Source organism: Apteryx mantelli, chromosome 22 (assembly GCF_036417845.1).
Source record: "Apteryx mantelli isolate bAptMan1 chromosome 22, bAptMan1.hap1, whole genome shotgun sequence".
In the NCBI taxonomy this organism is placed as follows: Eukaryota; Metazoa; Chordata; class Aves; order Apterygiformes; family Apterygidae; genus Apteryx; species Apteryx mantelli.
Window position 1 is genome coordinate 13835380 of NC_089999.1, and position 13680 is coordinate 13849059.

Here is a 13680-nt window from a genome sequence, read left to right on the forward strand (position 1 = left end):
CCCGCATGGAAGTGTAAGCGATGCCATTTTCCCCCATGGATAATTTGTTTTGTTTTGACCTACGTACCTCCATGATCTCCAGCAAAGCTTCAGTAACAGTTTCCAGGGAAGTCAGCGCGAAAGTCTCCCTTTCGTAGGAACCGGGTGAGAACGACCTGTCTCGGTAGCTGGAGCGGAAGGCGATGACTGCTGCTGATTTCACTTTGCTGATTCCAAACAGCAAATAAAATTTGGGCAGAGAGAACTCAGTCAAACTCAGCCTTAACACTTGCTTGGTCTCCTCTGTTGAATAAATTTTTTACATATTAGATATAACGCACTGAAATTCAACTCACATTTAACACTATTAAGATCACCCCCCATGAAAACAAAAGTCAATAATCATCCTAGATATCACTGTGCACGTTCCACTACTGTTTTCTTTGCTACTCGTCTCAGCACGTGCCACGAGAACCGTGGTCTGCTGCGCACACTGCTGCGAGTGCCGGCACCAGGAGCGTGCGTTGCTAAAACAGGTAGAAAGGGATTTGATTAAAGAGGTGGTTCTGTGAGGCTGCTCCTCAAATTGGTTCCCAAAATGGAAACCTAGAGAGTTCCTGGCTGGAAATACCAACAGCACTGGGAGTTCAGACTGCAATCAAATTCTATTTTTGGCTCTGCCACTAAAGTGAAGAAAGCTATTTAAATCAGAAGAAAATACGGAGCTGAGCCCTTGGGAAAATGTAGGCCCTGCTACTAGCACTGAATATTTTTACAAACCTGAACTTTCATTTCATTTCAGTGTACTTCAAATCCACTGTTTAAACGGAAGGCTGCCCTTGCTCTGGGGCTCAGGGCAAAGCCCCCCCCTTTTTTTTTTTTAAAGTGAGTGTGAGAGAGAGCTTGCGCGCGCGCGCGTGTGTGTGTGTGCGCGCGCATGTGTTTCTCTAGCCACACGCAGATGCGCTCTCTCTCTCTCTCCATACATATCAAATGAGCCTTCACATACTTAAAAGAGCAAGATTACATAAACATGTAAATATTTCTGCACAACAAATAGCCTGGTTTTATACTGTACTTCTGTGATAACAAACAACAGCTATGTATTTGCTAACACAGGCATTTGAATTTTAATTATTTTAGGACTGCTAAAATACAGCAGTATGAAAAATATCTGCTTTAATAGTATAGTTTCACAATTGCCTTATGTAATTGTTATTTTTGTTACCACATTATGCAACCATTCAAAAGAGGTACATCAGCCGATTTTAGCACAGGAGTATTTTCTCCTTTATCTGCATTACAGACACTCACTGATACTTACATCCTTCCCTTTTTCAGAAACCAGTTATATAAACAATTTTCATTATGCACCTGCTCTTAACCAGATAGCCAGATTAACTCCATGCTGTTATCTATTCTAGCTTATATTCTCATTCTGGTTCATACGCAAGCTGAATAGCAATACAGTGTTTCCAAACTTTCAGAAGAGATTTCTTAGCATCACAGAAAATTAATCTTCACCACTCACAGAATGCTTCTACTTAATTGCTAAGGCTTACTAAACATCTCCCTTTGTTTCAGCTACTCATCTCAGCAGCTATTTTATTGTTTTATATGCCAAAAAGCAAGGTTATTCCAGAACTGTTACAGGAAAGGGTATTTCAACTCATTTATATTTTTCTAACTTTTGGTAATCACAGGTAATTTCCATTAACTTCATTGCAACTAAAATCAATCAATCCAAAAGCAACCTGGCCTTGTCTATCCTTGTCTACATTAAGATTCCCATCTTCAGTGTCAACCTGAAAAGACATCTTAGTCCCATTAGTGGCATGATATACAATGACTTCATGGAAGTGAAGAAAAGACACCTCAAGTATTTCTTAAAACAAAGTAGAGGAGCAAACAACTTAATGTATTATCTGACAAAAACTTACCACTGAAGTGAAGCTGTGAACAAGTGCACAGAGAATGAATGATGTTGATAACCAGGCCATGAGTGGAAGCTCTGAGAGAAAGGGGACCAGTGGCCACCAATAAAGTGACTACGTGGAAGAGGTAGGGAAGATGCGCCGCCACATCCAGAGAATTGTTGAAGGACAGCATCAGCATGTAACGTGCCAGAATAGCAATATCATCCCACATTAGGTGCTGTTCTAATGTAGGAGTTGGAGACAGACAGGTCTTGTCGATTATTTTACACATCCTTCCAATTACCTGAAAGAGAGCAACCATTTGTTTTAATCAAATGAAGAGCAGAGCTAAAAATTTCCGTCAAAGCCATTATATTTTAACACTGGAATTAATCTGTTGCTAGGAACCCATTTTATAACGCTTGTTGCCTTATTGCCTGTACTTAGTTATCAGAAAGCAGTGTCACGTTATTTTCTCAGGTAAAATTATTATATAAGGGGAAATTAAGGCAAAGAGGCACTCACTTTGCTTGAAACCAATTTCACATTTCCAGAAGCAAGAGCTACAGCTGTGTCTGCCATAACCTCAGCTTTTATGGATCCTAACCCTCCTGTGGCACTAGTTTTGATGAAACTGTCCAGCACTACATCAAGCAGATCTGTTATCTGTCAGAGAAAAAAAACTGTTAGTATCAGTTAAATTAACTTCATTTTTCTGCAGTAAACAGCTTTTTGAATAAGCAATCATTCATTTTTAGTTGAAGATATGTAACTAGCATAAATTAAAACATCTGTTACAGTGATTTGTTATCCTTTTGGGAAAAAGCCTAATTTAAATAGTAGAAGCATAAAGATGAATTCTATCAGAATTTACTCCAAATTGAAATGAATGTTTCACAACTGTGGAGAAGCTGAAATGTGGTTTTTATTATTTCTATTTTATTTTCCATTTAAAATCTGAACTATTCATAAAGTACTGATATTAATAACAAGAACTGGATTTGAAGAGGGAACCCCAATCCCATACTTCCAAGAAATAACTAAGATCTTATCCATCAAGATTTTGCTTAGAGTACTAGCTATGCATGAGTACAGCTACCAATAAACATGTTTCTTATCAGGTACAAAAAACCCCACATATTTGATATATGCAGTTAAGAATCAAATCTGAGCAAGTGCAGAGAGAACTATCTGAATGTGATGCGTAGGCTAAGATTAGTTCTATTTCAGTACAATTCAAATTCAGCTTTCATTTCATTTCTATGCTCATAAACGTGGTTGAAATTCTGGGTCAACTAAGTCAATGATAAAATTCCCACCGACTTCTGTGGAATATTTCATCCTTTACTTCCATGTTCTCCACATTTAACTGTTAATGTACTTTCATATTGGATATGAGAATCACATTGCTCTCAGTGTGATTCAAGTTTGCAGAGTACATTGATTTGTTAGTCTAAGTGGATCAAGTAAGAAAATGCACCCATGCATCCATTTGAGAATTCCCCCCCGTTCTCCAAAAGTAATTTTGTGATGCTGGGCTGTATCAGTTTGGATGACATGCTTTTAAAAAAAAAAAAAAAAAAGTATGATAATGAAACTGATAAGGAGCTTGGGAGCAAGCACAGTCATGGCAAGTAAAGCAGGTCTCATTTCTCTGGAAATTTCCTTCATGAATGGCAGCTTTAGCTTCATTTTCTTTTCTTGGGGAGCAGAATGGGGACATTAACTTAATTAACACTTCTACCAATTTATGATCAGCAGGAGGTTTGTCATTCTATTAATTTTATCAAAATGCTTCTGTTTTAAAAGTTCAAACAGCAAAACAGAAGAAAAATTCTTTTATGGCATAAGCCTAACATACCTCTGAATGCACAAGTACTTTGTTCTTTCAATTCAATACCCATGCATTCAGGGGTTTTGATGAAATATTTATGACTAATACCAAAAATCTTTAATTTTCAACTCTCAGTAGGGGCCAAGAACACGTTCCTAAGATTCAGAGTTCAGTAGTTAATCATTTGACAAAAGTATTTTATAGAAAAGAAACGTATGCTCTTCTCTCCACACAGCTAATATACTTTGGTCCTGTCAAGATCCATTTTATTTTTCTGCATCAATATTTAAGTGATTAAAAACACTATAATTTGCTGCTCATATATAAATTGCAATAAATTATGGAGAACTTGTACCTGTCCAAGACTTCCCCATATCTTAGCTTGAATGGAAGGATACATCTGTTTTTCATTTATTGTCATTGTTATAAGCTTATCAAGAATAGCAGTGACTCGCTGGCGCTTGGCATCATCATTATGTTTACAGAATCGGACCAGATTTGATAACCAGGGAGTCATGTACTCCAGACAAAGATGTTTCAGTTCAATACCTGAAATAAAAATTCACTTTGTAACACAAAACCAGCACTGGTCTCTATTTATATGTAAATTATTATTTGCAAGCCCTTTTCATTTCAATTTCATTGTCTAAAATAATTACTATCTGAAATAGGTGAATGAAACACCCGAGCAAATACTACTGGGCAAACAGACAAGCTTCAAAAGGAACATACTCCAAGAAACTTCCATAGGAATCTGGCAAGGAGATATTGACATTTTAATATCCTATTAAGAGGCGTGAGGTAATGACATGTAAACTCAGTATTAGACAGGACTTAAGATTTTTTATTTTTTAATCTTGAGAATATATTCTAAACAGCTTTCAACACTAAAGTTGGTGTTGTTTTATGCCTGGAAAAAAGAACTATTAAAATAATGCAACAGAACCAGATTTACAATTAAAAGAAATATAAATAATCTGAAAGGATTAATATCTAAATGATATATGACTAAAAAGCCTTGGAACTCTTTTGCACATGTACCTTCTAGAGTTCAAAACTGTGACTATCACGGACGCCAGACTGGGTTTTGTTCTGCAGTATTTCTGGTGAATTAACAACAACCTGATATGGATCTAAAGTACATACTGTACAAAATTATCAACAGCCATATGAAACAAATAGCTTGTACTGTGATCTCTCCGAATTAACCTACTCATTCCAAACCACTGAGATGTCTAGTGAGGCTTGTTCCAACATTAATTTCAGAATATAAAAGACAGATTTTTTTTTTTTAATTTAGTTCATCAGAAATGAAAGGGCACATTCAAATGGGCAAATGAAGTAATGTTTATGCTCCTACAGATTCCAGTCCGTTTCATGACACTGTTGGGCTTCAGAGTATTATACAGCTTGATTATTAAGGAATGGATACAAATGGACAAAGCTTGAAAACCCATCTAAACTGTTTAATTAACCAAGACAGACAGCCACCAACTTAAAGCTTTTCAAATTCATGGTTAGCACTAAGGAATACTAGTGTTACTTACTAGATTTGCTAAATCCAGAAATACACTCTTCCAAGAACTCTAAGGTAAGGTGTGGTTCGTTAGCTGCAAGAGTTTTACTAATAGACACAATAAAGAGCGTGTTGTTGGCAGGAATACACAGACCTGAAGTTTCCAGTAACTGGCCCTCAATCTTTAAATTAAAGGTACAGGTTAAGGCACATAGAAGATTATAGGCAGCAGACCTGAAACAAAGCAGACAACATGACTTGTAATACTTTTCTCATATATCCTAAAGTACAGGCGTTACACTAAAATGTCACAGTAGCGATGCTGACGTTTTAAACATCAAATCAACATTGCTATGTAAGTGACTACACTTAAATCCTGAACTTTCTCCCTGCGCCTGTTAAGGGTCAGGGACAACAGCGCGTGCCTTGGAGAAGTGAATGAGGTTACTCCTCCACTTGTTTTAAACAATCTCTGACGAGGTTAAAGAATATGGTTGAAGGACTCTGTATTGGACTTGTCAGAGAGGTATTCAGTCCCGGGAAATTCTAAGTATTTCCAAGTGCACCTGAGCTGCTGGGAGAGAGATAGCCAAGGGCCCAAGGATTCCACCGAGCCACTATCCATTTTGAGACAGTCCTTTCTGACAAGATCCTGCCCTGTTCTAAGAGATATGGCTCCCAAGTTATTAAGCAGGAAGTTCAACACCATGAAAATCAAGCCTGACTAATAAGCATACGTTGCAAAGAACAAGTATTTCTCTTTACAAGCAGAAATTAAACTTCCTAAATGCTTTCAGTTACTCAGACAATATGTTTTTCTTCAGCTACAGAAAAGCTGATCTTTCTTTAGAAAAATCTTAGACTTCTTAATAAGTACATTTTATGTTTGTGGAGCTGTGATGAAAGAAAAACTGTTTTGTTCAAGAGAGATTTGTTAACAACAAGAAAATCTTGGAAAGAATTCACATTTTTGACCAAAAGTGGTATTAAATTTAAAAGATCTGTACCGCAAACTGGGGTCTGAGCTTCCCAGGTTGAGCAGTGCTATGTTCAGCAGTGTTCCAGGGACATCCTTAGGGCGGATTTTAGTGTGCTGCGGGATGGAGTCCGGTTGTGACAACTCCCACCGTGTCCGTATATGAATGATGGACCGAACAATGGCTTCACACTCCTGATGCATGAAAGTGAGTGGTGTGCCTTGGTTGGCAATGGTCAAGGTAAACTGGTTCTCATCAACCAGACATATTTCCTCAATTTCTGAGGCATAGTAAATATCGTTTAAAAACACTGTTTGTCCCAGGACTCTTGTTCGTTCTGCTGATGTCACCTGCACAGCTGTAGACCCAACCTTAAAAGCAGAACACAAAAATGTTTCAGCACCATTGGTTAACACCACAAAGAGCAAAAACAGTCTATTTTACAAAGTTAAACATAAGAAACCATAACAAATACTACGCTACGCTAAGTTGGGATTTCTCCTCAAGACCTTAGAGAGGAGAATTAAGAGACAGTAAAACCATATTCAGATCCTTATCAAAATATAAGAATTCACTAGGAACAGTTAAAGAGGCCTTACTTTAATAGAAACTTTGGTGTCTTTGTGAGCCAGTTTGAGAGCGTTGTGAAACACTTTCAAGTCCTCCTCCAAAGCCAAGGTAGCTGCTGGGAGTTTCTGCTGGTCATGTTCAATGTGCTCTGCCAATTTCCCTGGAGAGTCTATGAAAATAAGTCTTTTGCTTCCTTTTAAACCTGTCAGGAGCCTTTCATGGTATTTGGTGTATTCTCTGACCCAAGAATTACAGTTATAAATAAAAACTGCTGAGACATTTTCATAAGCAAAGCCTGGAAAAACTACAAACCATTTAGAAAGAAAGTCTGTTTTAAAACGATTACTGGGGCCAGCATGTGTGAGGTCCACTACAATCTCATATGGCTTTGCATAGTATGGCTTCAGAGTTAGCAGGACATGGTATATCAGTAAATCCCCATTGATCTGACCAGTCTTGAACCTGTAAGAAAAGAGGAAAGACATGGTTCACTTGCTACATCACATTACAAATATTTGAGTGGTATATTAAATGTACTATTATACTAAAACAGATTGATCTTTAACATAATCCTAAAAATGCCATAAATGCATAACAATGCTAACAGACCGGCACCAAAAACATAAAAGCATCTGTGATTATTCAGTCATGGCTCGTCTGTCATACTGGACTTTAAACTTGGTTAGAGGGTCAAGTTGGACATGGATTCAATTCACGTTCTTGCTGAAGGGCCATGCAAGCTACCATACAGCCAGTCTCCAGACAGACAGGAGGTTTATTCAACTTCTCAAAGAGAAGAAATAAAACCCATGCTAGAGAGCAATAGTGCATCAATCAAATCAAAACTGGATTACAGGAAAAGAGTTAAGAGTCTCTTTCAAAATAAAAGTAAAATACTATAGTCCTTCAAACTCCAACTTATTCATCTTCCTAGGGATTCAAGTTACATCTATTTTTATATGCAGAAAAAGCCTTGTTCTAGCTAAGCATCCACAAAAAATTATCTCAAAGGATCTCCTACTCATTTTATTTGCTATAGACTGCAGCACATAAGGCATTCTAACGCTTGGCTGAGCACTGCTAAGAAAGGCCCTCTGAGTAGGACAGAGGATGTGCCTATGAGCTAGCTCTCCCAGAAGAACATTCAGGTAATCTAAAAGATTAAGAACCTTTTGTTCTTATTTAATGATGCTCTGAATTTTATGAGATTGGACATAGGATGTACCTAAACCAAGTTTCCAGAGATATCATAGCAGATAAAATTCAACTGGGAAGAATTAATTTAAAAAAAAAAAAATCATACTCAACAGTAGCTTGTGAACATCTACAGTACTTCTAAATACCTGTAACTGTTTCAAGCGAACATCACCTCACGTCTTTCAAGCAAACCAACAGACTATGGAAAGACCTAATAAATACTTTAAGAACAGACGTAGGGCTGATTGCAGTGGAGCACTGCTCTTGATAACATTGGAGGTAAACCGCCCGAGCATAGGATAACGGGGGAGAGAAACTTCATAGACGTAGAATACTTGTCTGCCTACGAGACTTTCTTCTCCTGTGTTACTTCCTGTTGTTCCGAAAGCTAATTTGGGCAAGTTGGTGTTTTTCCCCCGACATGTCATGGTATGGTTGCTACAGAAAGGAAGTGTGTCATCTCTGTGGTTTTAGCTCTCCACTTAGAGTAAACGACATACAATTTCAGTTACAGATTTGTTTAAAAAATACCAGCATCGTCCAAGTTTATTTGCTTTACGTTAATGGTCGCGTCCTGACAGCGAATATACACACAAAGAACTCTTATTGTTAGAGAAGTAAAAACCTGCAACACCACTTTTATTTTGACTACAGCTTGACAAGGTAAGTGCACATTTTTCTTCTCCTATTTTAAGTTGAATTTCAGAAGTTTCTTAGATTTTTGTAGAAAATTATATGCAAAGGTGTTTTTACAAAAGTTCAAGTAATTCAAATACACTAATTTATGATGGTAACAACAGACAAAAATATTATTGTATATTGAATTAAGGAAGTTAAACAACATTTGTATTTTAGCAATGTTAAAGATTTTTCATAAACAGACCCCAAAAAAAGAATTAACAGTGACAGTTGCTACTTAGCTCTGTTGCTCCCATGCACTGCAGATCTTACTGTGCACTAACAGAGACCCTGTCAATACCTAGGCACGAAGGGTTGAGCTAAGAAGAACAGCTCTTTAAATCAGTTCCTTTGCTCTGATAATTTCAAGTGAAGCCCTTAACATCATCAGTTTATTTTCAAGAAAAGCACATCTGGTGCAGAACACTACAATTAACAGCGGGACTTGCTGTACTCCGAGGGAGTAGGAAGAAACAGAGCTGCAACTCTCCGGCAGTAACATTAAACGTTGGAGTGCATCTGTACTGTCCTGGCAAATGCATCTCAATTTAAAAAACTCCAGTCCATGTGATACAGAAAATCTTTTTGCTGTTGCTGTCGCCCCCCCCCCCCTTTTAGTATGCTACAAGGCTACAGTATGCTACAACCTGCACCATATAAAGATAAAAATTCTACCTGGGCTGTAGTTGATTACCAAGACTGTTTCTGGTTCAAACTTAAAGATGAGGATTCATCTCAGAACGGAGCCTAGCTTTATGCTTACAGGCGAACTGGGAAGTAGAAGGTACAATATCCTTTGCTGTTCCTTTGTAACTTGAGGAGGCAGCCCCACACGTTCTCCTTTGGTTACGTATCAGGCATAGCACTGCTTTCATTTTGCTGGATTTTGGCAGTATGACCTGGCCCTTCGGATTTTGCAAAGATAGGCAAGCTCATCTTTCTGATTTTTGAGTGAATATATTAAGTTCTTTGGTAGGCAGGCTTTTGACTGTGACAAGAAGCAAACATTATCTAGCATATTTCAAAATTACCTAAGCTTACTAGCACATAGATGCCTTTTCTTTTTTTCTTTCTTTTTTAACCATTACTATTATTAGCTTTTGGAAAGAAATGTAATAGAAAATAGCAGTGTTACTTCTGGTCATTCTTTATAGTATTTATATTTGAACAAGATATAACACTTGAAAGAAACTTTCCATTCTGTTAATACAGACAGGTGAAAGAGAGACATTTGATGGGCTAATAAGCCTTAAGCTCTGAAGGTGTCTCGCTTGTGCAAACTTGAAGCAGCAGCATTGGAAGTGGTTCACTACTTGCCTAATCTGTCGCAATTAAGTTATCTTCGTACCAGAGGAACCCCAAGATCCGTTTCCTGTCCTCCGGACAGATTCCATAGGCAGAGATTATGGTACAAACTTGCATAATCCACCAATGTAAAAGGGAACATGCTAACAGTAATACCATTTGCATAACCTCAGGAGTTTTAAAGAAAACAGTCTTCGAAGTATATTTGTGAGAAAACTTGGTGAGAAGTACATTTGTGAGCACATTTGTGATATATTGCCTTGTTGGCTATATATCCTACAATTAAGCAGAAAAATTAGAGGAGAAAGATTTTGCTAAGCATTATGAAACACTCAGACAGCTACGCTAAGAAATATAACCAATTAAAGTAAGTTACTGCTGTCACTTATAGAAATATTTTGTAAATTTTACATGGGTTTCTCCCTTCACCATGTAAAAGCAGAAGTGATGAACTTAAAGATACAATATGGTTAGCTTTAAAGAGAAGGAACTACGACAGTCTGCATCTACATTTACACACCACTGAGTATTTAACAGGAAACACTTTCTGCCTCTACTTCACTCCATGTTCTCTTTTAATCTTCATTTATTTTCTATAAGCCTCATATTGTCAGAGTTTAGCAGAGAGGAAGTTCCAGATCACCTGTTTTTTCTAGTATTCCAAGTAGCTGAACTCTTCCCATGTCCACTAAACTTGTCAAGTTACAACATAGATCTGTCCATCACAAAGAGCTGTCTAGCGCTCCCTGAGAAGTCTGACTCAAACCTCTAAGAACTCGAATTTACTAAACCAATGTGGTAATTTCTATTTTGCAGGTGACTAAACAGGAAGATGAAGACAAAGAGACACAGTAAACGACATTTTGCTTTCTTTGCGATGGTAATCTTTTCTTTGTGTTTGCACATAAGTGCAAATCACACTGGTCATCCCAGGGTTATAAATGACATCTGGAGTTCTGCCAGCCCAAACCCAAGTGGAAGCCTGAACACAACTGAAGCTAATACAAACTCGCCTTTAAGCACCAATTTCGACAGCAAAACAATGGCTACTTTTGAAATGCAGCCAGCCACCTCTCAGTCCTTATCGTCAACAACAGCCCCACATCCTCCAACGTTTCCTCCTGCCAGAAGTGCCATTTCTGCCACCGGAGGACCTAGGAATACCACCAAACCCAAGACTACAGTGACGAAAGAAATGTGTGAAGACAATAAGCCTCTTATACTGATTTGCTTCATTATAATAGCAGTACTTGTGCTTATCTGCACCTTCTTATTTCTGTCAACAGTCGTAATAGCAAACAAAATGTCCTATCTCAAAAAAACTAAGCAATGCAAACGTTTGCCCAGGAGCAACGGTGATTTTCTGGCTGCTAACAGCTTGTGGCCGACTGCGGCAGGAACGTGGCAGAGGATGCCCAAGGAGGCAGCCGGCACCGACTTGATAATGCAGGACTTGATATCAGAGCGAGATGCCATAATGCAAAGCAGAACTGAAGATGGAACTGCCGAGAAACTCGCTAAGGAAATAGCTCGTGAACAGGAAAACAAAGAACCAAAGTCACACGAAAGCATTTTAACCAATTTTGTAGTTGAGATTTAAATCGTATTCAGGTTAAAAACTCAGCTTTTACCTTTCTACCTCATTCATATGAGGTAAAAACTTCCAGGTAACAACATGAATTGTAACACATGAAAACTAAGTTCAGATCTTACATGGGCTTTTTCGTTTTACGGCAACAGGAATGCTGCAGCAACTTGTAGTTCTAGAAGGGAGTAAGATTGTTTTAAGTAGCTTTTAGAAATAGAGTTAAGACTGGTCTTACTCCTTTGACCAGAAATCATGGTTGAAGGAGCTGAACAGGATAAAGCAACAGGGCAGAAATTTGCCTATTCTCAAAGATCCTTAGGGGACGAAGGAAGGGACTGTTAGTCTAGCAGGCATACCATGCCGCAAAGTGCTACAGAGGGGTACCCAAGTTGCTGTTTTAACAGAAGCATAGTGCAGTCACTATTTTATTTGATGCAGTTACTGAGTCAGGAGCTAGTGTGTCTCAAAATGCCCTTTCAGGTTTTTTTCTTTAAAAACTTCTTACACCAGCTTAATCGCTTTTGAAACAGACTGAGAGCAACCACATATATTGTGCTTTGAGTCCATGCATGAATATGCAATGTTTGTATGATATGTTAAAATATAAGAACTCTTTCAATTTGTTATCACTAATAAACTAACAATATAAGTTTTTAAATAATTTAAGTTTATGTGAAATTATTTCTCTAATTCATAATATTCCCCCAAAAATCATTAGGCAAGACATCTTTAAATATTATATCTCTACAACATTTGTTGCAGGTCAGAAAAGGTTTTCTCTGAAGATTAGAGGTGATTTCTTGCACCATGGGAGCATCCACATGGAAACACACTCCACTTCATCCTAATACAATCAGTTAGGACATGCTGAAAATTTCTTCAAGAATCACCACAACTTTTTGTTACTTTATTCTGCTAGAGCCTTCCCCATATTTCTGGGATTTCTCTTTGAATACAAACATAGGACAAAAATGTAAGGATCAGCTCTTCCATTTGTGTACTTTTTGTTAAATGTGCACCTTGACAAAATGCTAATATAGCTGTTACGTTCTAATCATTAAGCAACATCTATGCAATCACGGCAAGAAGCTAGGAGGTAGCTAGACACCCCAAGCTAGCAGAAGGGTTTCCACTACCCACATGCTACGAATGGCAATCTCTGTTCCCAGAGCTTGTAAGCAAAATGTCAATGTTATTAATTAAAGAATATAGTTAAAAACATAAAACACCAGGAGTGTTCCCCTGACTGTGATAGTGAGTTGGTATCACGAACAAGACTGCTTGTAGGTGTGCTTTATTTTCCATAATATCTTCAAGATAAAATTGTGCAAAAGTGTCAATTTTTCTGGAAAAAAAAAATCAAATAAGGATGACGGAGCAAAGGCTTGGATTGAGAAAAGTTTTCTCAAAGCTAAAAGTGAACAGAGGTACATGCAGAGAAGCATGTTCCCCACTACCACCCTATACACACTCACAGGCTACTTCTTGGATTAAAGATCAGTTGCACCACGGTTACAAGTATTAAAACAGCATGATGACAAAGTTCAAACATCCTGAAATATTTTTGACACATGAAGTGGCTGTATGAGCTTGAAAGAATAATTAAATCCCCAATTTATCTCCCATTACATGCCCATTCAGGTAAGCTTACAGGTGAAGTAAAGAAGCAACAGAGAAGCAAGGAGAAGACAGTATCATTGAAACCAAGAGGGCAAGTTTTCAAAAAAATGCAACAGCCCAGGTCAAAGGCAGTTGGCATAGCACGGAAGATAAAATTGGAAGAAGGTTGCAAGCCTAGGCCGGAACTGGGAGCCATTAGAAAGTAAGTTCAGTGGAGAAGAAAAATAAAAACCAGATTGGGAAGGGTTCAGGATGAAATTACAGGAAGAACTCCAAGAATCTACTGCAACCTGCATATTCAGAATTTCGGGCTGGAAGGGAGACGGGGCAATAGAACAGGCAAATGGGGCAGGGGACTATGTCAGGCATTTCTAAAACATGAGCGGAAATGACAGGAGAATAATAGGGGGAAAACTGGCAGATCAGTGATGCAACCTAGTATTTGGAGATGATCAGAGAACATCTCACCTTTCCTGCAAGAAAGCAAGCTAAAGGCTGGA

The 13680-nt window shown here is 38.0% G+C and overlaps 2 protein-coding genes across 3 annotated transcripts in view; one reads left to right on the top strand and one right to left on the bottom strand.

The window, feature by feature from the left end:
• NF1 (neurofibromin 1) overlaps window positions 1-13680 on the bottom strand; it is a 111429-nt gene that overhangs the window by 26009 nt on the left and 71740 nt on the right. For both annotated transcript variants that reach the window (XM_067309670.1, XM_067309669.1), the window contains 7 exons: window positions 6822-7254; window positions 6253-6593; window positions 5277-5479; window positions 4085-4278; window positions 2421-2561; window positions 1920-2199; window positions 68-282 (listed from right to left, as the gene is read on the bottom strand). In XM_067309670.1, the coding sequence (XP_067165771.1) occupies window positions 68-282; window positions 1920-2199; window positions 2421-2561; window positions 4085-4278; window positions 5277-5479; window positions 6253-6593; window positions 6822-7254 (1807 nt within the window). The remainder of the gene's footprint in view (window positions 1-67; window positions 283-1919; window positions 2200-2420; window positions 2562-4084; window positions 4279-5276; window positions 5480-6252; window positions 6594-6821; window positions 7255-13680) is intronic.
• EVI2A (ecotropic viral integration site 2A) lies at window positions 8518-12121 on the top strand. The gene is made up of 2 exons (XM_013959908.2): window positions 8518-8652; window positions 10789-12121. The coding sequence occupies exon 2, from the start codon at window positions 10805-10807 to the stop codon at window positions 11570-11572; it is 768 nt and encodes a 255-aa protein (XP_013815362.2). The 5' UTR covers window positions 8518-8652; window positions 10789-10804; the 3' UTR covers window positions 11573-12121.